This window comes from Penaeus vannamei, chromosome 12 (genome assembly GCF_042767895.1).
Source record: "Penaeus vannamei isolate JL-2024 chromosome 12, ASM4276789v1, whole genome shotgun sequence".
In the NCBI taxonomy this organism is placed as follows: Eukaryota; Metazoa; Arthropoda; class Malacostraca; order Decapoda; family Penaeidae; genus Penaeus; species Penaeus vannamei.
The window spans coordinates 36,507,358-36,533,420 of record NC_091560.1 but is presented as its reverse complement, the minus strand read 5'-3'; the positions used below and the strand labels follow the sequence as shown (position 1 = coordinate 36,533,420).

The 26,063-nt window shown below is 49.4% G+C and overlaps 2 protein-coding genes across 4 annotated transcripts in view; one reads left to right on the top strand and one right to left on the bottom strand.

Moving 5' to 3' along the window:
- Nucleotides 1–26,063, bottom strand: part of LOC113811889 (uncharacterized) — a 159,649-nt gene that overhangs the window by 5,991 nt on the left and 127,595 nt on the right. For all 3 annotated transcript variants that reach the window (XM_027363737.2, XM_027363736.2, XM_070128244.1), the window contains one exon: nt 20,044–20,096. The gene's annotated coding sequence lies outside the window, so the exon portion shown is untranslated. The remainder of the gene's footprint in view (nt 1–20,043; nt 20,097–26,063) is intronic.
- Nucleotides 1,044–1,409, top strand: LOC138863543 (large ribosomal subunit protein eL29-like). The gene has a single exon (XM_070127715.1). It carries the CDS (start codon nt 1,044–1,046, stop codon nt 1,407–1,409), a length of 366 nt encoding a protein of 121 aa, XP_069983816.1.

The window sequence follows — 26,063 nt, the reverse complement described above, 5'->3', positions numbered from 1 at the left end:
CCGCTTTGATCGGGGTCGGGGATCTATCACGGCGCGTCGGCTGTGCGGGGGAACCCTACGAATCATCGAGGAGGAGGAGGAGGAGGAGGAGGAGGAGGAGGAGGAGGAGGAGGGGCGGGGAAGGGGAGCAGGAGGAGGGGCGGGGAAGGGGAGCAGGAGGAGGAGCAGGAGCAGGAGGGGGTGAGGGGAGCAGGAGGAGGAGGAGGAGGAGGAGAAGAAGGTGGAGGAGGAGGGGAAAAAGATGGAGGGGGAGGAGGAGGAGGAGGAGGAGGAGGGGAAGGGTAGGAGGAGGAGAGGAAAGGTAGGAGGAGGAGGAGGGGAAGGGTAGGAGGAGGGGAAGGGTAGGAGGAGGGGAAGGGTAGGAAGAAGGGAAGGAGTAGGAGGAGGGGGAAGGAAGAGTAGGGGAAAGGTATGAGGAGGAGTAGGAGGAGAGCAAGGAGGAGGAGGAGGAGGAAGAAGAGAAGGAAGGAGGGTACGTGGAGGCTGGAGGGGGGGGGGGAGTGCCCTGGCCCGGATACACCATCTCGATCCGCCTTTGATCCGTCAGCGAACGTCGGACGCCCCTCGGCACCTGTTTGTCTACGGACAGACGCTTTCGAAACGCTTGCGTGGAGGCAAGAAATGTTTATACGGAGGCCAATTAGGAAAGAAACGTTTTATGGAGGCTAATAAAAAAAACGTTTGTATGGAGGCAAGAAAAAGTTTAAATGGAAGCCGATAAGAATATAAACGTTTGATGGAGGTTAATAAAAAAAGAAACGTTTGTATAGAAGTAACAAAAAGAAGGAAAAGAAACGTTTTCGTAGAGACAAAAAAATCGTTTGTATGGAAAAAACGTTTGCATGAAAGCTAATAAAAAAAGGTCATGAGATCAAAATAACATTAATCTTGACCTTACCGCACAATACATTCTGATTCGGTCTCACCCAACCCATAAGGAAGGGACCGAACGTATAAGAAAGGGAAAAAGTCCAGGACAACATAAAAAAGACCAACTTAAAAAAAAAGAGAGAGAGAGAAAAAAAAACATAATGATTACCATAATGAAGGTTAAGATAAAACATGTCAACATAATGAAGAATAACAATATAAAGGTCAACATGACAAAGGGCAACAAGTTAAAGGTCAACGATATAAAGGACAACATAGAGGTCGGTCAGCAGACGAGGGGGATCTGGGTCAACACAATAAAGGGCCGGGACAACACGCGCGTCGATCTGGCTCAACGCACGAAAGCCCAGACGAGCGTGGAAGCCCAGACGAAAGCCCAGACAGACACAAAAGCCCAGACAAAAGGCAAGACGATAGCCCAGACGAGCGAGGAAGCCCAGACGAAAGCCCAGACAGACACGAAAGCCCAGACAAAAGGCAAGACGATAGCCCAGACGAACACGGAAGCCAAGGCGTAAGCCAAGGCATACATGAAAGCCCAGATGAAAGCCTATAGACAAACGAGGAATCCCAGACTAAAGCCCAGACGAAAGCCCATATGAACACGGAAGCCAAGACGAAAGCCTAGGCGAACGCAGATCGAGGGCGGGTCAGGAACGACTCCGCGGTGATTGGAGAGGTGAAGGGGTAGGGAGGGTAGGAGTGATCGTGGGGGTGGGGAAGGGGGAGAGGGAAGGGTGACAAGTGATTCGAAGGGGAGGGGGGGAGTAGTGATGGAGGGTGAGGGAGAAGGGAGGGAGGGGGGGCGTAGTGATGGAGGGTGAGGGAGAAGGGAGGGAGGGGGGGGGAGTAGTGATGGAGGGTGAGGGAGGGGGGGAGTAGTGATGGAGGGAGGGGGAGTAGTGATGGAGGGTGAGGGAGGGGGGGGGAGTAGTGATGGAGGGAGGGGGAGTAGTGATGGAGGGTGAGGGAGAAGGGAGGGAGGGGGGGAGTAGTGATGGAGGGTGAGAGAGGGGGAGTAGTGATAGAGGGTGAGGGAGAAGGGAAGGGGGGCGAGCAGTGATCAGAAGTGATAGGCGAGAAGTGATAGGCAGGGGGCAGAGGAGCAATGAGCGAAGGTGAGGGTGAGGGGGGGGGGGGCTCAGTGATGAAGGGGTAGAGGCGGAAGAGTAAAGGGGGAGTGGAAGGGAGCAGTGATCTGGAGGGTGGGGAAGGGGAAGGGAACAGCGACCAAAGATGGGAGAAGGAACAGTGATCAGGAAGGGTGGGGAGAGGCAGTGATCGGGAGGGGGAGCGGAGAGGGGGGGGGCAGTGATCGGGAGGAGGAGGGGGGGCAGTGATCGGGAGGGGGAGGGGGGGCAGTGATCGGGAGGGGGAGGGGGAGGGGAGAGGGGGGGGCAGTGATCGGGAGGGGGAGGGGAGAAGGGGGGCAGTGATCGGGAGGATGAGGGGGGGACAGTGATCGGGAAGAGGAGAGGAGAGGGAGGGCAGTGTTAGGGAGGGGGAAGGGGGGGAGGAGAGGCGGAAGCGACTAGCACATCGCCGACGCCATCCTTCACGCGGGGACAGACGAGCGTATTTTTTCTCTCTCTCTTTTTTTTTACGCGAGAGAGGATTGCGTAAACACGTTCTCTTAAACGCCCTCGCCCATCACCTTGGGTGGGTGGGTGGGTGGGGGGGGGAATGGAAGGGAGGGAAAGGGTTGAAAAGGGAAGGGAGGGAGGGGAGGGAAGGGATATGGAAGGGAGGGAAGGGGTTGAAATGGAAGGGAGGGAAGGGGTTGAAAAGGGCAGGGAAGGGAGAAGAGGAGGAGAGGGTACCGGAAGGCAGGATTGGGTAGAGTAAGGCAGGGTTCGGTAGGGCTGGGTAGGGGGGGGTACACCATTGCGACGAGAAAAGGAAAAAAGCAAAAACAAATAAGGGAACCGTTAGAATTCTTACAAAAAAACGTCGAGAATTTTAAGCGAACCTAAAGATGGCAATATGCAAATCAGCGAGATCGACCACCGACTAAATGAATAACAATGCACACTGGAGGCCGTCGTCTGGCACTCCAACCTGGTCAAGTGCCACTTGAGGTTCCTGTTTCCTATCTGTGTAAGTGGAGCAAAATAGCAATCATAATAGCAGCAACAATAACAAAAATAATGATAAAGCTGACACTAATGATGATTTACTAAAGGGTATTATCACAATTTCTGAATATTTCTAATTTTTGCAAGAGAAAAAGTCAAATGCGAACAATGTGAGAAAGGCTTCAATTTCTTTGTGATTTACGTATGTCGACGTATCTGGGTGTAAGGAGAAATCGGTTAAGCTCGGATAAAAAAAAATAGAAAGAATATTTTCGATTATGAGGTAGAAGATTGGGTCTGCCTCTTGTCTGTCTTTCTGTCTGTCTGTCTCCATTAGCGCGCTCGTCTCTATGTGCATGGACTTTCCTCCAGCCGACCCCTCCACCTACGAACACAATTACCCTCTTTTATCTAATCAAAATCACGGCCTCTTACAAAGTTCCTGCAAGCGAATCGCGTCCCAGATAACCCGTATCGATGACCCAAGTCTCCCCCACTCCCGAACAGAAAGGGTCAGCGAGGTGAGTGACCTTTTCCGCGGCGGGACGAAGGCTGTTGTGACAAGGGAACTCTAGTCAACAACTGGCCGGTCCCGTCGCTGCCGCACTCATCAACCTGTCATCCAACTTGAGGCAGTTAAGACGCAGACATCGAAAAAAAGCGAAAGTGAAAAATCGGAAAGGATAAGAGATATCAAAGAACAGTTGTAAAAAAGAGACGGATAAGATATACAAAAGAACAGTTGTCAAGCATCACTCACAGGCGCGCTGGAGACAAGCACACGGCCCTCATGCCGGCGTGACATGACACATACACCAGAGGAATATACAAGAATACACTAGCAAATCCTACACCCTTAGAGGAATATACAATAGCCTAAGAACAGGCCCAGATGAGCATTTTTATATAAAAAATCTGAGATCCAGAAAATGTAAACAAGATGCTTTCCCCGAGCCTCTGTGCAGGGATCTCTTCGCGCCTGTTACGTTACGCGCTTTTATGAATGGACGCGCGACGACGGCTCGGCCGATCTTTTTGCCGCCGCCGCCAAATCTCCCGCTGTTTTGACTCGCTGTTGTTGCAGCTAATGCCCAATTTGTAGGTTTCTTTCACTGTTGATCCGCGGCGTGTTTGTGTGTGTATGAATGTGTGTGTGCAAGTGTATGTGTATAAGTGTATGTGTATAAGTGTGTGTGTACAAGTGTGTGTGTACAAGTGTGTGTGTGTAAGTGTAAGTGCAAGTGCAAGTGCAAGTGTGTGTGTGTGTGTGTGTGTGTGTGTGTGTGTGTGTGTGTGTGTGTGTGTGTGTGTGTGTGTGTGTGTGTGTGTGTGTGTGTGTGTGTGTATGTGTGTATGTGTGTGTGCGCGCGCGCGCGCATGCGTCCGTGTACATGTGCTTATACGCACAGGCTTACATGTAGGTATGTGCGTGCGTGTGGGAGGAGGCCAGGGGGAGGCGGGGAGTGCATCCACACGTGTGGACATTAGGAGCCGCGTTCATCAGAGGGGAGTGAGACATTAATATGCTTTATCCTTCCCCTTGTTTGTCAAATTTCGGGGAAGGGAAGCGCAAGGTCGAGCCGGGGTGGTAACCGCCGCCCCACAAAGGTGCGGCTGGCGGCGACGAGACCATTATGAAAATATATACGAAGACATGCGCAACCTTCACACGCACACGGCACAACTCAAACAAACGTCGGGAGATTGGCACCTTAACACAGGGAGGGGGAGGAGGAGGGGGAGGGGGGGGAGAGAGAGAGAGAGAGAGGGGAAGAAGAGAGAGAGGGAGGAGGAGGAAGAGGATGGAGAGATAGAGGGGAGAGGAGGAGGAGAGAGAGGGGAAGAAGAGAGAGAGGAAGGAGGATAAAGAGGAGGGAGAGAGAGAGGAAGGAGGATAAAGAGGAGGGAGAGAGAGAGGAATAGGAAAAAGAGGAAGAGGAAGAGGGGAGAGGAGTAGGAAGAAGAGGAAGAGGGGAGAGAGGAGTAGGAAGAGGAGGAGGACGAGGAGTAGAAAGAGGAAGAGGAGAAGGGGAACGGGAGGGATGGAGGGATGGAGGGATGGAGGGAGAGAGGGAGGGAGTGAGGGAGAGAGAGAGAGAGGGAGAGAGAGAGAGAGAGAGAGAGAGAGAGAGAGAGAGAGAGAGAGAGAGAGAGAGAGAGAGAGAGAGAGAGAGAGAGAGAGAGAGAGAGAGAGAGAGAGAGAGAGAGAGAAACAGAGCGAGAGACGAGGGGAAGGGAGGGATAGGGGAGGAAGGAGAGAAGCAGGGAAAGGGAGAGAGAGAGGAGGAGGAAGAAGGAAAAGAAGAGGAAGGAAAACGAGGAGACGATTAAAAGTACGATGTAGAGAAAGAAGACGAAGGAGAAGGAGATGGAGGAAATAAAGGAATAAGAGTAAGAATTAAAAGAAAAGGAAGAAGAAAAAGAAAAAAGAGAGACAATTAAGAGAACAATGTACAGAAAAGAGAAGGAAGAAGAGGAGGAGGAGGAGAAAGAGGAGAAAAGGGAGAAAGAGGAGTAGGAGAAGGAAGAGGAGGAGGAGAATGAAGAGAAAGAGGAGTAGGAGAAGGAAGAGGAGGAGAAAGAGGAGAAAGAGTAGTAGGAGAAGGAAGAGGAGGAGGAGGAGGAGAAAGAGGAGAAATAGAAGGGGCAGAGAACGCCAGGTCAAGAGTAAACGCAAATGTGTCCTAATTCCGGCGCGACTGGTTCCGGGCGCGGCGATCGCTCCCGAACACAAAGAGAGGCGCTTCCGGTGTTCGAACTGTTGCGCTGTCGGTGTCGCTGTCGGTGTCGCTGTTCAAGGACGGAGTGGAGTCGGGGCAGTTTTTGCTTTATTCTGCTCCCCGCTGGCCCCGTACCTATTGTTTGTCAATTAGGCTAGTTCTTGATCTCATATGAATGATATGTATAGTGTATCATGTTTTTTTCCCGCCCATGAGCTTAACTACCGACGCATCCTCACACGTAAGAATAGAAATGAAAAAAATATACATAAATGCAATAAAAACAAACAAAAAACTAACAAATACATACAAAAAAAACTTTAGATACATATATAAAAGCTAAAAAACAAAAACAAAAAAAACATAAGCTAAAAATATATAAAAAGCTAAATATATCATACTTCGTCATTCGGCCTTGAATGTGCTTTACCGAGTTTGCTTGTTTGTTTGTTTGTTTTGTTTTGTTTTTCCTTCAGTTTGGCTTATCTCGCGTGATAATCTTGCCGATATTTTGTGCACTGATAAGAGTAAGAACTCGTAAACTGTCCCTCGCGATCAGCTGATGTGGCGATAACCTACATTTCTCAAATCAAAACAATCTTTTCAAAAGTGCAATTTTGTCACCTACTTCTGCTTAGGAGGGGGAGGGGAGGGAGGAAGGGGGAGGGGGGGGAGGAAGGGGGAAGGGAGACTGAAGGGGGGACAGAAGGGAGGATGGGGAAGAGGAGGAAAAGGTGATGGGGGAGGAAAAAGAAGAATAAGGCGAAGACGAAGCTAGAAGGAGGAATATTAAAAAAAATAGAAGGGCGAAAAGGGAAGTAGATAAAGAAAAAAAAGCAAAAAAGAAATGAAAATAAAGACAAGAAACAAAAACAAAAGAGCTGCGTATCGTCCGAACAGTGTGCGCACTTCCCCCCTCCCCACCCAACCCCAGTCCCTCCACCCCCCCTCCCAAAAACAATAAACAATGTCACGGGAAACCAGAACTAATTGCATGACTGAGCCCCAACCTTGCTTGCCGGAGCCTAGCTACTGATAAGACAGATCCAAGCAGCATCCTTGTCACGTCCGCTTCCCACGTATATCGCGGCGGGATTTATGGCGGCCGCAGACACCGCCGGCCCGTCGTCGAGACACAGAGGCGGGCGCGGGCACTCGCTCTGCCTCTCTCTCTCTCTCTCTCTCTCTCTCTTGCTATCCTCCTCTGTCTAGGTCTGTCTGTCTGTCTCTTATTCTCTCGCTATCCTTGTCTCTCTCTTGCTATCCTTCTCTGTCTAGGTCTGTCTGTCTCTTATTCTCTCGCTATCCTTCTCTCTCTCTCTCTCTCTCTCTCTCTCTCTCTCTCTCTTGCTATCCTTCTCTGTCTAGGTCTGTCTAGGTCTGTCTGTCTGTCTGTCTCTCTCTCTCTCTCTTGCTATCCTTCTTTGTCTAGGTCTGTCTGTCTGTATGTATGTATGTCTCTCTCTCTTATTCTCTCGCTATCCTTCTCTCTCTTGCTATCCTTCTCTGTCTAGGTCTGTCTGTCTCTTATTCTCTCGCTATCCTTCTCTCTCTCTCTCTCTCTCTCTTGCTATCCTTCTCTGTCTAGGTCTGTCTGTCTGTCTCCCTCTCTGTCTGTCTCTGTCTGTCTCTCTCTCGCTCTCTCTCTCTCTCTCTCTCTCTCTCTCCTTCTCTCTCTCTTGCTATCCTTCTCTGTCTAGGTCTGTCTGTCTGTCTCTTATTCTCTCGCTATCCTTCTCCCTCTCTCTCTCTCTTGCTATCCTTCTCTGTCTAGGTCTGTCTGTCTCTTATTCTCTCGCTATCCTTCTCTCTCCCTCTCTCTCTCTCTTGCTATCCTTCTCTGTCTAGGTCTGTCTGCCTGTCTCCCTCTCTGTCTGTCTCTCTCTTATTCTCTCGTTATCCTTCTCTCTCTCTCTCTCTCTCTCTCTCTCTCTCTCTCTCTCTCTCTCTCTCTCTCTCTCTCTCTCTCTCTCTCTCTCTCTCTCTCTCTCTTGCTATCCTTCTCTGTCTAGGTCTGTCTGTCTGTCTCTCTCTCTCTTATTCTCTCGCTATCCTTCTCTCTCTCTTGCTATCCTTCTCTGTCTAGGTTTGTCTGTCTGTCTCTCTCTCTCTCTCTCTCTTATTCTCTCGCTATCCTTCTCTCTCTCTCTCTCTCTCTTGCTATCTCTGTCTGTCTCTCTCTCTTATTCTCTCGCTATCCTTCTCTCTCCCCCTCTCTCTCTTGCTATCCTTCTCTGTCTAGGTCTGTCTGTCTGCCTCTCTCTCTCTTATTCTCTCGCTATCCTTCTCTCTCCCTCTCTCTCTCTTGCTACCCTTCTCTCTCTTTCTTTCTTTCTCTCTCTCGCTATCCTTCTGTCTCTGTCTCTCTCGTTCGCATGCTGTGTGTGTGTGTGTGTGTGTGTGTGTGTGTGTGTGTGTGTGTGTGTGTGTGTGTGTGTGTGTGTGTGTGTGTGTGTGTGTGTGTGTGTGTGTGTGTGCGAGTGTGTGTGTGTGTGCGAGTGTGTGTGTGTGCGCGAGTGTGCGAGTGTGCGAGTGTGTGTGTGTGTGTGTGTGTGTGTGTGTGTGTGTGTGTGTGTGTGTGTGTGTGTGTGTGTGTGTGTGTGTGTGTGTGTGTGTGTGTGTGAGAGTGTGTGTGTATGTATGTGTGTGTGTGTGTGTGTGTGTGTGTGTGTGTGTGTTTGTGTGTGTGTTTCTCTGACTCTTGTTCTGAGGTCCATTTTTTTCTCTCTCGCTCTGTCTGTCTGCCTCTCGTTCTGCGGTCTACCCATTTCTCTTACTCTGTCTCTGTCTGTTTGTTATTCTGTAGTCCGCTTTTTCCCCATCTCGCCCTCTGTCTCTGTCTGTCTCTTGTTCTGCGATCCTTGCTCGCTCCGTCTCTGTCTGTTTGTCTCATTTTATCGCCCTCTCTCTCTCTCTCTCTCTCTCTCTCTCTCTCTCTCTCTCCCTCTCTCTCTCTCCCCTCTCTCTCTCTCCCTCTCTCTCTCCCCTCTCTCTCTCCCCTCTCTCTCTCCCCCCCTCTCTCTTTCTCTCCTTCTCCCTGTCTCTTTCTCTCCTTCTCCCTGTCTCTTTCTCTCCTTCTCCCTGTCTCTTTCTCTCCTTCTCCCTCTCTCTCTCTCGTCCTTGCCATCTTTATCTCCGCAACCTATCACTTCCCTTGGCATTCTTTCCTTTGACAATGGTCGTTCTCTTAATCACTCTTATCTGCACGATCAGGAACGCTTATCAATACTCTTCGCTTTCTTCTCATTATCATCCTCATTAATTCACGGGCAGATTAATCAATTAACGAGTCAAAAAAAGGGTATAGAAACGGCGATAAAATCCGGTAAATTATCGTTCTTATCAACCCGATCGCCATCAGCCAATATTATCACTGCTGTCTCCGTGATCGCCGTCGTCATTATTTACGCAGCAAAACTCGTCTCTATTGCACCTCTGGCGTTATGTCCTTCTCTTGCCCTCCCCCCCCCCTCATCTCTGTCCGGGACGAATTCATACTCATCCTTATCCTCATCCGAATTCTTATACTCGTACTAATCCTCATAGTCATCCTCATACTCATAGTCATCGTCATCATCATTCTAATCCCTATACTCATACAAATCCTCATACTCATCATCATCATTCTAATCCCCATACTCATCCTCATCCTCATCCTAATGCCCATACCCATAGGCTTACTCATTCTCATCCTATCCTCATACTCATCCTAATCCTCTCACTCCCCGCACCCCCCCAACCCCTCCTCTTCCCCTCACCCTCTCCCACCCCCCAATCCCCCAACCCAATCGCCTCACCGCCAATCCCCTCACCCCCTCCCACCCCCCAATCCCCCAACCCAATCGCCCCACCGCCAATCCCCGGCAAGTGGGTCCGCCTGGCCTTGTAAGGTACGGGTGGGGCAGGATGAGGGATGTGGGGGGGGGGTGATTAGGAGGGGGTACTGGTAGGTGGGCGTAGAAGATACTACTAGGTGAGGGAGGTGTACTAGGTGGCGGGGTGGGGGAGGTGGGTATTGGTAAGAGTGGGGTACCAGGAGGTAGGAAGAAGGGGTACCAAAATAGTCGGGGAAGGGTGGGGGTAGTAGAAGGGGGTATCAGATGATCGGGGGGAGAGGAGGGGGTATACTAGGAGGTGGGGGCAAGTAGTTATCTAGTAGGTTGGGCTGGGTCTGAGGGAGTTAGGGAGAAGGGGGGAGGAGAGAGGGACTATCGAAGCGCGGGGAGTGGGGGAACGGGAGAGGGGAATGAGGAGAAGAGAAAGAGAAAGAGAAAGAGAAGAGAGAGAAGAGAAGATAGAGAAGAGAAGAGAGAGAAAAGAGAAGAGAAGAGAAGAGAAGAGAAGAGAAGAGGAGAGAAGAGAAGAGAAGAGAAGAGAGAAGAGAAGAGAGAAGAGAGAAGAGAAGAGAAGAGAAGAGAGAAGAGAAGAGAAGAAGAGAAGAGAAGAGAAGAGAAGAGAGAAGAGAAGAGAAGAGAGAAGAGAAGAGAGAAGAGAGAGAAGAGAAGAGAAGAGAGAGGAGAGGAGAGGAGAGGAGAGGAGAGAGAGAGAGAGAGGAGAGGAGAGGAGAAGAGAAGAGAAGAGAAGAGAAGAGAAGAGAAGAGAAGAGAAGAGAAGAGAAGAGAAGAGAAGAGAAGAGAAGAGAAGAGAAGAGAAGAGAAGAGAAGAGAAGAGAAGAGAAGAAGAAGAGAAGAGAAGAAGAAGAGAAAGAGAAGAGAAGAAGAAGAGAAGAGAAATGAAGAGAAGAGAGGGACTAGCAAGGCGCAGGGGGGAGGAGAGGGGGGAGGGAGAAGGGAGAAGAGGGGGGAGGGGGGAGGGAGAAGGAGAGAAGGGGGGGGGAGGCCAAAACGCACAGCACCAAAGCCTACAGCGATGCACGACCCTGCGCACTACTTTTTATGCGGAGGTTTAAAAATGTAATTGTTCGCAACAGGAAGTGTCAAATATGTACATCCTGATGGCGGGTGCTCCCCCCCCCCTGTCCTCTTTTTTTACTTTACTCTTTTACATTTTCTTTTTTTCCTATCTTTCTTTATTAACCGTTTTTTTATGCATTTTTTAATTCATCTAATTTTATTCTCTGTGTATTTAATTATTAACAAGGGATGGTTGTTGATTCACTTGATGATTTACAAACTAAAAAATAAATGTAAAAAAAAAAAATATTGTCACTAACTTTCAAAGCCGAAATAATTATCGTTTATTTAATTTATTCAAATGACCAATAACCCAAATACTAGCTATCATATAATTATCCCCGCCGAGTTAATGATCAAAATAACCAATATCACCTGTAATTATCGAGTAATTGTCACCACCAAACATGCTAATGACCAAATCAAGATCATCACTATCTTAATCATCGAACAATCAGCACCATCTGTCAACTGCATCTCCGATTCAAGAATAACAACAAAATACAATTAATTTGCAAAAACTGTCCTCAAATTTCGGGAAAGTGTTTAGTCATTGCGAAAACGAGACCAGTGATTGCGCAACAGATGCATTGAGGATAATCTCGTTATATCAATTCGCTTCGTGTCCATCAATTCTGATCACTATTGCACATGGCCCTCGCCTTTGCTTTCGTGGTTAAATAGCCGTATCTTTTTTCGTTCACACATTTTTTTTTTTTCGGTGCGTGTGATGTTTACGTTTATTGTGCGTTTGTTGTTCTCCTGCGCGTTTCTTTTATAAGCGATCGGATCTTAAAAGATGATATTCGAATACCGTGCGAGACGAGAAGAGATCGCCCCAGCAGAGTTGCATAAGCACACGCACTCGGGCCAGGAGCAGAGCCGTCGTAAATGCAAAACCACGAGTAAAAAGCACGACAGCCTGGCAGAAAATCCCCCTAAACCTGGTGCAGTCAAGTGATTAGTTGTGTCAACAGAGGCGCTGGTGTTGGGGGTCGTCACTGCGCGGGGGAGGAGGCAGTGTGGGCGGGGAGGCGGCAGTGTGGGCGGGCATGGGAAGTTTGCGGGTGTGGGAGAGGAAGGGGGTGGGGGAGGGGAGAGAAAAGGGGAAGAGAAACGTGGGGAAGAAGAGGGAGGGAGAAAAAGTATGGGGAGGAAGAGTGGTAAGGGACGAGATGAGAGAAAAAAAGGGAAGGTCACCAGAGGAGGGGAAGGGAAAGGGGGAAGACAGAAAAATAGTAGGGGTCACCGGGGAGAGGAAGGAGAGGACAGAGAAAGAGGGAAGGTCGGCAGGGACACGCTGACCCCACCCCACGCCCCACGCCATACCCCCTACCCCCACGCCCCACACTATACCCCCTACCCCCACGCCCCACACCATACCCGCAACGCCCCAACGCCGGGACTGCGTACTCCGCTTCGAAAGTCCTTGCCTGACCTTGACCCAGTCGCCCTGTTTCCGTGTCCTGGTTGCTAAGATCGCGGGCGTCTCTGGCTGCTTACTGGCAGATCGTCGCGCGGACGGAGGAGTTAAGTCATCGCGCCCAAACGAGGATGAGGAAATGGATGCACTGCCATGACCTTCCGCGACCTTGTGCCGAATTCAACCGCTCGGGCGTTTCTGGCGGTACCTTGCGATGGGGATGCAATGGTCCTCTGACCTGTGTGATTTTTTTTATTTCTATATATTCTAATCTTGTACTAATAAAAAGAAAAATAATCTGCATAACACTTGCATAGCAGATGTGATGTTTCGAGAAGGATGAACACACAAGCTGTAATTATCTAGAAATGAGAGCAGTAGCGCCTTCATTTCTTGTGATGGAAATTCTGGGAAATTCGTCTGACGGAGATAATATAATAAACATGACGAATTCCTCATAAAAGACGATTTCTACGCGAACTCACCCGCACACCAGCAATAGCAAGAAAAACAGAAACAAAAATATACGAACCTTATCGCACAACCTAAGACACTATTATTATCTTTGTCCTATTATCATATATCTGTCCTATTATCATATTTTTTATCATTTATATTATTTATATTATATCTTTGTCCACGAGGGAAGGCGCCCACGCCCCTCACACACGCGGGAGTGAGCGGTCTCTCCCGTGGGAACCGGAGTGAAACCGAAGCTCCTACTTGGGGCGGCAGACGGAGGGACTCTGAGGCGCTCTGTGCTCTCGGCCCTCTCCTGCTCAGCGGAGGTGATTTAGGCTTACACGAACGCAGGGCCACAATAGCGCTTAGACCATGGGAGTATAGACAGCGGCTCTGGGAAAGGAATAGGCCTAGGGTCGGAGGTTCAGGTTGTGCTGTAAGGAATCTCAAAAGGCAGAACAAAATTTTGATGGGATAAAAAAAAATTAGCAAGTGACGTCTGAAGAAAAGAGGCAGCAACGCTTGTAAAATGCGAAGGCAACTCCACAAACTAAAACGAAAACGCAAACCGTTCACTAAATCGCAGCAAACTACTTCTAGAAACATCCAGTCGAGTCCCAAATGGAGTGATATCCTCGTAAACGTGTTCTTCCCACTCTGTAAATCATTCTCCACATTGAGGCGCGCCTTCTCTCCGCAGCCACAGTCGTCCTTAGTATTCTTAATAAAGCGTATAGTGGAAGGCGCTGAAGATGCTATCTCCTGGGATTACGTAACACTGGTAGGGACCTGAATGCCCCCTGAGTGATCCCTGTCTCCTGTCAGCTCTCCTCCGCGTCAGACAGGTCCTGGGCTTTGGTCTGACATCCTGTTTCATGACGCTGGCAATAAACCCAATGGAAAACCATCTCCATTTCCATCCGAGTCAGATCGAGGTCTAACGCTTCCATCAGCCAAAACGAGAAGCGAATTCCGAAAGCGCTTGGCGACCCAAGCACCGCTCCAGAGAAGCCCTTTCGCCGGGCACCTCGGACAGCTGACGATGCTGTCTGGCTGTCGCAGGCCTGACGGACGGCTCAATGTCGCTCGGCCGCCGCGCATTCCTCGGGCTGACAGGCGGCGCCGGGCGGACACGGCCAGGTTGCACTGCTGTTTGCACTCCCAACACCGGCGCCACTTACCACGTCTTATCGCGGCCTTCGGGGACAAGGACGCAACATTATCCCAGATCTTCCCCAATCCTCGGGAGTGATACTTGTCGGGTCTAAACGCCGGCGGGGAATCCGCCTTAAGCCAAATAAACTACGAGCGCCGGAGGGAACAGCGCCATGAGGAGGGAAGAGCCGAGGAGACGCCATGAGGACGAGAGAAACACGAAAATAAAAATACCTTCCTTAGGCGGAGTAAGGAAGGGAGTCGTGTCTCGCCGAGTGCCAGGCAAGCCGTACGCCGCGGAAACGGGCTCGGGGGAGGCGTCGCCGCAGGGAAGTAAAGGAAAGGCTTGGGGAAAAAAGCAAGATTCCGTCTGGTTAAGCCTCCGCCCGAATGCCTTGAGATCACCGGAACAAATCCTCGCAAGAAGACGAAGACGGAAGAGATGGCGATGGAGGAGGGGGAGGAAGGGGAGGAAGAAGAAGAGGAAGAGGAGAGGGACGAAGGAGTAGGAGGAGGAGGAGGAGGGGGCGTTGGGAAGAAAGATGAGAAGTATGAGGAGAAGAGGGTGAGAGGGAGGAGTGGGAGAAGGAGGAGGTGGAGATATTCACAGCACAGACAGACACGAGAGATGTAGATTCCAAAAGAAAACAAAAACTCAAACAACAAACACATTCCTCGGCTCACACGCGGGACTTCCATCAAAATGTTTCCTTGTTTTCCTTTCGCCGTGATTTACGGAGCTGTCGGTTCCTCCTCCGCCCCTGCGCCCCCTCGCCCTCGCCGACCCTCCAGCGCAGACGGCCGCCGACGCCACCCGCGCCTCCCGCACCGACCGCAGCGACAATTTTCGGGAAAGTGTCCCTGCGTTGTGAAAGCGAGGCTGAAACCTGCGCGAGTCTCGAATTTATTAAACTCGGGAGGAGAGCCACGGACGCCGACGGAGACGCCCGCGGCACCGTGGAGCCTCGAGGCGGGGGCGGCGCCGCGCCGAGAAAGTGGAAACGGCAGTCGGGATGCTCGGCTTTTCCGGGAGGGGCCACGAGGCGCGAAGGACGAGACTCTCATTGGCAGAGGGAAGCAGATGTGATTGCAAGAGAGAGAGAAAGAGAAATACAGAGAGAAAGAGAGAGAGAGAGAGAAAGAGAGAGAGAGAGAGAAAGAGAGAGAGAAAGAGAGAGAGAGAGAGAAAGAGAAAGAGAAAGAGAGAGAGAGAGAGAGAGAGAGAGAGAGAGAGAGAGAGAGAGAGAGAGAGAGAGAGAGAGAGAGAGAGAGAGAGAGAGAGAGAGAGAGAGAGAGAGAGAGAGAGAGAGAGAGAGAGAGAGAGAGAGAGAGAGAGAGAGAGAGAGAGAGAGAGAGAGAGAGAGAGGAGGAGAGGGAGAGGAGAGAGAGAGAGAGAGAGAGGGAGAGGGAGAGGGAGAGGAGAGGGAGAGGGAGAGGGAGAGGGAGAGGGAGAGGGAGAGAGAGAGAGGGAGAGGAGAGAGAGAGAGAGAGAGAGAGAGAGAGAGAGAGAGAGAGAGAGAGAGAGAGAGAGAGAGAGAGAGAGAGAGAGAGAGAGAGAGAGAGGGAGAGAGAGAGGGAGAGAGAGAGAGAGAGAGAGAGAGGGAGAGGGAGAGGGAGAGGGAGAGGGAGAGGAGAGAGGGAGAGGGAGAGGGAGAGGGAGAGGGAGAGGGAGAGGGAGAGGAGGGAGAGAGAGAGAGAGAGAGAGAGAGAGAGAGAGAGAGAGAGAGAGAGAGAGAGAGAGAGAGAGAGAGAGAAACTACTACATTATACAAAACAATCCTCTACCCCCCTCACATCTGGTCAACAACTGCCCGGCGGCGAATGTCGCGGAATAAGTAAGAGTCGCCACGCCCACCCCAGGATGAGTAAGCCTCCACGCCCACCCCAGGATGAGTAAGAGCCGCCACGCCCACCCCAGGATGAGTAAGAGTCTCTACGCCCACCCCAGGATGAGTAAGAGCCTCCACGCCCACCCCAGAATAAGTAAGAGACGCTATACCCACCCCAGGATGAGTAAGAGTCTCTATGCCCACCCCAGGATGAGTAAGAGCCTCCACGCCCACCCCAGAATAAGTAAGAGACGCTATACCCACCCCAGGATGAGTAAGAGTTGCCACACTCACCACACGATGAATAAGTCTCGCCCCGCCCACCCCAGCATGAGTAAGAGTCGCCAGGCCCCCCTTCCCCCACCCTCCGCTCTCGTGTCCCGCCAGAAAAGCTTCATTTCAAAGCGAATTGAGGTGAAGTGAAATTTGAGGTGAATTCGTGCATTCTGACGTAAATTCAGGCTGTTAAGTTAAGTGTCAGGGAAGAATGCCCAGATATTGTATTTTTTCAGAGATATGAAAACTTTAAAGTGCTGAAACATCTTATATACAGCAGTGATAAGATGAAATAGGCAGTAAATAACAGTAAAAATAATTAACCTAAACGATTAATGCAACTTTGTCATTGCAATGGTAACTGTAGCATTAATAGCAACAGCAGTAAGAATAGGAAAACTAATAGTAATAAAAAATAATGATAATGATGAGAATAACAAAAACAATGAGAAGAACATATATAATAATGTTAATAATATATAGTAATAATAACAATAACAACAAATATCACAGTGATAAGAATGACAAAAAATGAAAACACCAACACATATAATAATAATAATAATAATAATAATGATAACAACAAGTCATACAAATATCACAATGATAAGAATGACAAAAAATGAAAACACCAACACACATAATAATAATAATAATAATAATAATAATAATAATAATAATAACAATGATAACAACAACAACAGCAACGACAACAGCAACACCAATGTCAAAGCCACGAACGACCAGACGGCATAACGGCGGCCGCCCAACCTTGAATCAAACCCCGAAAACCTCGAGAGAGAAAAACCCCAAAACCTCCGGGGATGTGACGCGCCGACAAGAACTCGCCCCTCCAAATGGACGCACCGGGGGGAAGGTCAGCAGGGTACGGTACACGCCCACGCCCGCACGCCCGAGACAACTACGCTGTGTCACCTTGAAGGTAGGAGGCAGGGGGGGGGGGGTTGAACTGGGGGGATGGCGTGGAGGGGGATGGAGGGGGGTTGAGCTTGGGGGTGGCGTGGAGGGGGAAGGAGGGGTGTTAGTTGGAGGAAAATGAGGGGGAATGTAGGGGAAGGAGGGGTTACGGTGAGGGAAGGAAGGGGAGAAGGTGAGGAAGGAGGAGGGGAAGGAGGATATTTGTGTGGGGGAAGAAGGAGGGAAATGAGGGGAAAGGCAGGGGAAGGAGGGGTGGGGGGGTAAAGAGGGCCAAAGTGAAGGAAAGAAGGGGAAGGTGGGGAAAAAGTAGGGGTTTGAAGCAAGGGGAAAGAAGGGGATTAAAGCGGCATCGGGGATTGGGAAATGTGGAGGAAGAAGCGTCCTGGAGGATTGGGGAGGGGGAAAAGGGCGTGGGGAGATTAGCATTTTTTTGGGGAAAAAATGGTAATTAGGGCATTTGGGGCCGAGGGATTTGAGTCTAATAACGAAGCTAATGACGAAGATGATTTGTGAGGCAAAGGGGGCGATTGGGCGATTGGTTAGAGTAGAACAGGGGAATAGGTAATGTGGCGATGAGTGAACAGACGAAAACGGAGATAAACAGGGGGAAGTAAGAGAATTTATGATAAAGAGATGAAAAAGAAAGATAAAGGAAGTGAAAAGAAGAAATATAAATTCAAGGGACAGTAGAAGAAACAAGAAATATGGGAGAAGGAAAATAGAAACGATAGAAAGAGAAATATGAGGAGGAAGAATATGGAGAGAGAAAGAAGAGAGAGAGAGAGAGAGAGAGAGAGAGAGAGAGAGAGAGAGAGAGAGAGAGAGAGAGAGAGAGAGAGAGAGAGAGAGAGAGAGAAAGAGAGAGAGAGAGAGAGAGAGAGAGAGAGACAGAGAGAGAGAGAGAGAGAGAGAGAGAGAGAGAGAGAGAGAGAGAGAGAGAGAGAGAGAGAGAGAGAGAAAGAGAGAGAGAGAGAGAGAGAGAGAGAGAGAGAGAGAGAGAGAGAGAAAGAGAAAGAGAAAGAGCAAGAGAGATGGAGAAGAGAGAGAGAGAAAGAGAGAAAGAGAGAGAGAGAGAGAGAGAAATGGAGAAATAAATAGGACGAGAAAAAAATAATAAAAAGTGACGTCCCACAAGAAACCACAAACAGGAAAAAAATGAATTAAACGGAAAAAAGAAAGACAGAAGAGCAATACAAGGCAAAAAGGGGAAGAAAGAGAAAAAACAGCCAACAAACAACGATAAAAGTGAGATAAGTGAAGAGCAAGAGAGAAAAAAGGGAGAAGGAGCGAGATAGGGTGAGAGGTGAAGCCTGTTGCTGGGTTGTGCCACATCCTTGATTCGTCTCCGTCACTCCTTAAGGATCTCGCACTTTAGGACCCAGGAGGCAGGAGGAGGAGGAGGAAGGCGAGGAAAGGAGGAGGTGGGAGGAGGAGGAGGAGGAGGAAGGCGAGGAAAGGAGGAGGTGGGAGGAGGAGGAAGGCGAGGAAAGGAGGAGGTGGGAGGGGGAGGAAAGGGAGGGAGAGAGGGAAGAGGGGGAGGAGAAGAAAAGGGAGGAAGGGGAGGAGGAGGAAAGGGGAGGGGAAGTGAAGGGGAAGGGGAGGAGGATGAGGAAGGGGAAAAGGAGGAGAAGGAGAAGGAGAAGGAGGAAGGGAAGTGAAAGGGAATGGAAGGGGGAGGAGGAGATAGGAAGAAGGGGACGGGGTCAAGAAAGCAAGAATGGAAGGAGAGAGTAACGGGAAGACGAGAGGGGGAAAGTGAGGAAGAGAGAAAGAAAGAGTTCGATAGATGAGAGAGAGAGAGAGAGAGAGAGAGAGAGAGAGAGAGAGAGAGAGAGAGAGAGAGAGAGAGAGAGAGAGAGAGAGAGAGAGAGAGAGAGAGAGAACATAAATGAAGGAGATATAAACTGAGAAAGCAGGGAAGTCAGAAGAGTAGTTCCGGGAGGAACTGAAAAGGAAAGTAAAGTGAGGAAATGAAAAGAGCTAGAAAAGAAAGGAAAAGGAGTGATGGAGAGAATGAGGGAGGATGGGAGGGAGAGAATGAGGGAGGATGGGAGGGAGAGAATGAGGGAGGATGGGAGTGAGAGAGGGAATGAGGGAGAGCAGGAGGGAGTGAGGGAGGAGGTAAGGGAGGATTTTAGCGAGCGAGGCAGGTGCACGGGGAGGCAAATCAAGCGACAAATCCCCGAGCTCCCGCCGCCTCTCCCGCAGGAAGCGAAGGTGTCAAAGGCGGCGAGGCGGACAGTGCCTTGAGACGAGGTCGAGGATGAGTATAAACGTGACAGGAGGCAATTGCACGATTTGTTGCACTGGCACTCATACCTCGGGGCCCTCAGCCTAACCCCTCACCTCCCGGGGCCCACAGCCTGGCACTCATCCCCCCGGGGCCCTCAGCCTGGCTCTCATCTCCCCGGGGCCCACAGCTTGGCACTCATCCCCCTGGGCCCACAGCCTGGCACTCATCCCCCGGTGCCCTCAGCCTGGCACTCACACCCCCTGGGCCCACAGCCTGGCACTCATCCCCCGGGGCCCACAGCCTGGCACTCACACCCCCCGGGGCCCACAGCCTGGCACTCATACCCCCGGGGCCCTCAGCCTAACCCCAAACCTCCCGGGGCCCTCAAGCTCGTCCGTCAAACAAGCGTTATATATAACCTTCAAGCGTTGACAAGCGCTAGGACGACGCGAGATTTGTGGCCAGGTCTGGTGTGTGTGTATACATGGGTACGTATATTACGACTTTCCCGCGGACGCACTCGGGTGATATCTTGGTTTCTGTGGGTGCCTGTGTGCCTCGCTCTCCTTCAGAGGGGTTGTATCGCCACGGACACACAGACTCACTCTCTTCTCCCTCTCTCTCTCTGACACTCAGAAACTCTCTCCTTCTCTCTTTCTCTCCATCTATCTCACACACACATAGAGAGACAGACAGACAGACAGACAGACAGACAGACAGACAGAGAGAGAGAGAGAGAGAGAGAGAGAGAGAGAGAGAGAGAGAGAGAGAGAGAGAGAGAGAGAGAGAGAGAGAGAGAGAGAGAGGGAGAGAGAGAGAGAGAGAGAGAGAGAGAGAGAGGGGGTAGGGAGAGAGGGAGAGAGGGAGAGAAGGGAGAGAGAGAGAGAGAGAGAGAGAGAGAGAGGGGAGAGAGAGAGAGAGAGAGAGAGAGAGAGAGAGAGAGAGAGAGAGAGAGAGAGAGAGAGAGAGAAAGATACAGAGAAAGAGAAAGAGAGAGAGAGAGAAAGAGAGAGAGAAGAGGGCAGAGAGAAGAATATAAGAAAGAAAGAAAGAAAGAAAGAAAGAGAGTGTGAGAGAGAGAGCAATGCAAACAGGTACACTACATGAGAACAAAAGACAAAACTAACCTGGCCGCAGACACACTGCCTTCCGCTGGTTAATGGCTCGCCAAAAACACCGTCTGCAACAAAGGAAAAAAGCACAATGGTAAAATCTCCTAGTTCAACTGCACCTTTTCGTCAACATTGTCTTGCAAGCATTCCACTTCGTTACGTCAGCTGGTGAAAATGTGGCAACGACGCAACGAGGTTTTCCAAATATCAAGCAATTATTTTGGGTTTTGTCTAATTGTTTTTTTTTTTTCTTTTAGTTTTTCTTTGTTTTTGTTTTTGTTTTTCCTGTCCAGATGAATGGAGAGAATAATAATTTTATAGCCTCCATGAATTTAAGTCTGCACAACACCGCCATTATAAAATCAACAGAGTCTGGTTTGGTCCCCCGCTTTCGCATTCATTAAACAAACATCATTAACATAACTCGTCAACATCGAGAAGAATCCAATCATTTCAGAAATCCATTTATTTCCAACCTGCTTAACGGGAGACTGCGATACAAACCCAGCCAAGAATATCAAAAATAAGAAAAACGATAATATCGCAAACCCAAAAACAACGGCAGCAAAATGAGAAAAGTTTTTAAAAATGTAGACAAAGTAGAAAGAGTTTTTTAAAAATAGAGAAAAAAAGAAATCAAACAAACTCAACACGAAAACAACCCACCAAAACAAAACGATAAAAATATAAATGCATGAAAAACAATAAACGCCAGAACAAAAACAAAACAAACCCCGCCCCAAAAACAAAAGACGCGCGCATCCAGAGAGTCGAGCTCGCGGACACAAGACCTCGAACCAAAGCCGCGTCTTCAGCCAGCGTCCATCACCTTCCTCTGTATCGTTGGCACACATCAACATGCACAATAAACCATAAATTGCTGCCGCTGATAAGAGAGAAGGAGGGCGCGCGAGAGGACAAAGGACAGACAGGAGGAGGATGGTGAAAGAAGGAGAAGAAGGAGTGGGGGTGGAGCGAGTGAGAGGGAGAGGGAAGGAGGGAGAAGGAGAGGGAAGGGGAGGGAGGGAGAGGGGGAGAAGGAGGGAGAAAGAGAAGGGGAAGGGGAGGGGGAGAGGGGAGAAGGAGGCAGAAGGAGAGGGAAGGGGAGGGAGGGAGAGGGCAGGGGAGGGAAGGAGAGGGAAGAGAAAGGAGGGAGATAGAGACAGATAGAAAAATAAATGAACATATACAAACAGACAGAGACAGATAGATAAATAGATACAGACAGGCAGAAACACATAGTAAAATGAATACAGAACAGACTGACAGATAGCCAAATAAGCAGACAGACTGATAATTAGATAGTGAGAGAAAAAAAAGATAAAAATAAATAAATGAGAGAGAGAGAGCGAGAGGGCGCACACAAAGAGGATAATGCCGGCCATCATGATAAGCAGTTATTCCTGAGGACAACAGCCCGCCGCGTTTCTCGACCACCGCTGCGAATAATTACAATGATGGACATGCAAACACACAACCCCTCTCTGCCTAATATTTAAAGCCTTGGCCCTTCTTCCTCCTTTCTTATTTCTCCTTCTTTCTCTCCCTTTCCTTTCCTTCTTATCCATCCCCTTCTTCCTCCTTTCTTATTTCTCCTTCTTTCTCTCCCTTTCCTTTCCTTCTTCTCCATCCACTTCTCTTCACTTCACTTCTTCCTCCTTTCTTATTTCTCCTTCTTTCTCTCCCTTTCCTTTCCTTCTTCTCCATCCACTTCTCTTCACTTCACTTCTTCCTCCTTTCTTATTTCTCCTTCTTTCTCTCCCTTTCCTTTCCTTCTTCTCCATCCACTTCTCTTCACTTCACTTCTTCCTCCTTTCTTATTTCTCCTTCTTTCTCTCCCTTTCCTTTCCTTCTTTTCCATCCACTTCTCTTCACTTCACTTCTTCCTCCTTTCTTATTTCTCCCTCTTTCTCTTCATTCCTTTTATTCCACACTTTTTTCCCTCTTCTCCTTCCTTGCCTTCCTTCCTGGCTTTCACTATTCTTCTCCCTCCTTCTCCTCCTTTCCTCTCATTCTTCTCCTTCCTTCCCTCCCCTCCCGCTATTCCCGATAAGAAAAAATAATGATAACGAAGAAATAATTAGTATAAAAAGACCATAACGGAAAAATGACAACGAAGAAATAAAGAATAACAGCAATGAGAATAATAACACTGAAAAAATAAAGAACTCCCCCCCCCCAAAAAAAAGGATGAGAACCAGAAGCCGCTCCTGGTCATGTCACCGCGGTATTTTTACACGGGGTCGGGCGCTCTCGTTATGTCACGCTATAATGCTATTCCCGGCCGCTCGTCATAGGAAACTCACGGGCAACCACGGCTCGTGTCTGCGGCCGCTGCCACGACGTTGCTTGCTGGGTAGTGCTTGCAGGACGGGGTGGGGTGGGGTGGGAGGGGGAGGGGGGGTAAAGTACAAGGAGAATGGGGGATACAGTACTAGGAGAATGGAGGAGGAGGGCCAAGTACAAGGAGATTGGAGGTGAGGGGTAAAAGTACTAGAAGAATGGGGGGTAGAAGTACTAAGGGAATGGGGGGAGGGGAAAGTATTGAGAGAATGGGCAAAGTACTAGGAAAATGGGGGGGGGAGTACTGAGAATGGGGGGAGGGGAAAGTATTGAGAGAATGGGCAAAGTACTAGGAAAATGGGGGGGGGGGGGTAAAATCACTATGAGAATGGGCGAGGGTAAATTGCTAGGATAAGGGGGAGCGGAAAGGGGGGGAGCAAGGTGCGTCCCCTTAAGGAAATTGTTATGTAAATATAATAAAATAAAATGCTGTCAGCTTCACCGTCGTGTTCTTTCATATACTTTAGTTTGCGAGACTGTACAGTCGTTATTTATTTTCCAACGTCAGGTTCGTCGTAAGTAAACAAATAAAGATAAGTGAAAGAGAATGACACGGCTAATTTCGAAAGCTAAAACGCCCCTGACAACCCGGAAGATCAAACAAAGCGAAGAAAGGTGTTATTTAGACATTGGCTTTATTAACGCGCGAGGGCTAAGTGCAGCGGGCGTGAGGGTGGGAACGAGAAAAGGATGCTGGCGAGGGGGAGGCAAGGGATGCCCAGCCTCGCCTAACTCATCTCCCCGTCTTGAATGAAGTATTCGCTCTAATTCAACCGCCAGGCAGAGGCCAACAAAAAGAACAATAACAACGAGAGAGAGAGAGAGAGAGAGAGAGAGAGAGAGAGAGAGAGAGAGAGAGAGAGAGAGAGAGAGAGAGAGAGAGAGAGAGAGAGAGAGAGAGAGAGAGAGAGAGAGGAAAAAAAAAAGATCCGCTATGACTACTGTGGTATATTTGTCCCAAGCGACGTTTGTATCTAAGTCTAGCCGTTGATATCATGAAAGCTGCTGGCGTTTTTTGCCGCGCCGCACATACTTCGCGGTGTGTGTGTGCCGGACGTTCGCGAGTGGAGCCTCACTCCCCGGGGGCTGCATTGCGTAACAAGCACAGCCGACGATCTCGTCAGGTGCCCTTATAAAGCCTCGCAAGCATTTCTTGAATGTTTGCGAAACCTTGACTTAATCGAGGCATGAAGCACTGCTGTTCGGAGAAAAAAGAGGGCGATCGTGTTTTGTCTCGGGCTGTCGAGACGGAGATGACAGCAGTGCGCAGCAGCGTTCGCCGACACTGTTGCGGATACACGGCACGGATTGTTGTATGCGAACGCGCGCGACTGTTGTTGCTTTTTTCAACAAGCAAAGGCAGAAACTGTAGTCGTGCCAGGTCTTCGCTGGAGGTGTTTTTTCGCCCAACAAGCAGAGACAGAGGTTGCAGCGGTGTTTGGTCTCTCCATCATTTTCAAAGAGGCACAAAAAAGTCGAGTTCAAAGCCGCCATCAGGGACATTAAATGCATAGAATACGGATCAGGGGTCTTATGAGACAAGACCCATACAACATAAGCGCTCAACCAGGGACCAACTGTATATAGAGGAGACAAGATAACAAAAAGGTGGGAGGGGAGGGCGAAGAAAGGGCAGAAGGGGGGAGAAAAAGGGAGAGCGTGGGAAGAGAGAGGAGGCAAAAGGAGAGGAAACGAAAGAGAGAAAAAAGAACCAAAAGAAGAAACATAAAAAGGAAGAAGAGACAAAAGAGACGGACGGGAAAACAAAACAAAAAAAAAGCAAAAGAAAAGTAAAGAAAACGCAAAAAACAAAAAGAAAGGAAACAAAGGCACGGAAGCTGAAGGAAAATAAACAAAAGGCACAAAGCATCCCTCCACCCCCCTCTCTGGCCCCTTCGCTGCCCCCTCCCTCCCTCCCTCCCCCACCCTCCCATGCACAAAATCCCACAAGCAGGACGTGAGCCACAGTGCATGACCAAACTCACATGCCACGACCCATGGGACAAGCATGGGAGAACTGCATGCGTCTCTGAGCTCTCATGTCGGTATTGGTGGAGTGCGGGGTGGGGGGGATGGAGACAGAAAGAAAAAGGAAGAAAGAAAGGAAAAAAGAAAATAAGAACGGAAGAAAGAAAAAGAAAGAAAGGAGGAAAGAAAGAAAGAAAATAAAAGAAAGAAAGAAAGGAAGAAAGAAAATACGAAAGAAAGAAAATAAAATAAACAAAGGAAGAAAGAAAATGAGAGAGAAAGAAAGGAACAAAGAAAGAAAATACGAAAGAAAGAAAGAAAAGAAGAAAGAAAAATAGAGGGAAAAAGATAAATGGTTTTACAGAAACTGATGGCTTATGTTAATCACGGCATGGGTCTTTAGGGAGCAGGAAGGGGAAGAGAGGGGGAAGAGTAGAGAAGGGAAGGAAGAAGGAAGAAGGCGGAAGGGAAGGGAATGGATAGAGAAGGGAGGGAAAAGAGTTATTGGAAAAGGGAAATGAGAGGGAAGGGAAGGAAAGGGAATAGAAGGGATATTAAAAAAGGGGATTTGGGAAGAGGGAAAAGAAGAAGAGGGAGTGGAAGGGAGAAAAGGCATAGGAAAAGAGGACGGGAGGGGAAGAGCGGGGAAGGAATGAGAAGTCAGAAGAGGAGAAGAGAGAAGGGAAGATAGAGCGGGCAAGGGGAGGAGAGATGGCGAGAGGAGATAGTGAGGGGAGAAGAGAGAATAGAGGAGGCGAAGGGAGAGGAGAGAAGGGGCGGGGCTAAGGGAAGGGAGAGAAGGGGGGGGGGGGGGGGAAGGGAGTGAAGGCGCGGGGCTAAGGGAAGGGAGAGAAGGGGCGGAGCTAAGGGAAGGGAGAGAAGGGGCGGGGCGAGGGGAAGGGAGTGAAGGGGTGGGGCGAGGGGAAGGGAGAGAAGAGATGGGAAAGAAAAGGAGGGGAGACGGAGAGGAGTGCAGATAGAGTTACGAGACAGATGGAGGGGAGGAAGGAGGAGGGACGGCGGAGGAAGATGAGAGATAGATGGCCGCCATATGAAAATAAAGGCTGCTAGAATCACGGGCGGAGACAGTTATGAATTTATTGAAGAGAAAGAAACTGGAAGACTGTGGTGATGATTAAGGTGAATGAATAGTTGCAATTATTCTCATTTTCCTTTATTTCCTGTTTCTAATGTTCATTGTTCTGTCCACCCCTCCCTCTCGCTCTTTCTCCCTCCCTACCTTTCTATCTTTCTTTCTCCCTTTCTTCATCTCCTCTCCCGTCTTCCTCCCCCTCCCTCCTTCCCCCCCTCTCTCTTTACCCCTTTCTTCCTCTCTTCTCCTGTCTCTGCCTCCTCTGCCTCTCTCTTTTCCTCCCCCCCCCCTCCTTCTCTCTCTCTCTCTCTTTACCCCTTTCTTCCTCTCCTCTCTTGTCTCTTTCTCCTTCCCCCTCTCTCTTTTCCTCTCCTTCCCTCTTTCTTTCCTCCTTTCCATCCCTTTCCTCTCCTGTCTATGCCTCCCCTCCCTCTCTCTCTCTTTCTTCCCCCCTTTCTTCATCTCTTCACCCTCATCTCCTTCCTTCCCTCTTTTTCCTTCCTCCTTTCCCCCCATTTCCTCTGTCTCCTGTAACCTCGAAGAACCGGAAATGGCAAAAACCGTGTGAGATCTACCAGCGATGAGCGATCATGATTTCACGGCATAAAAAAAAATCTCCCAAGACGATTTT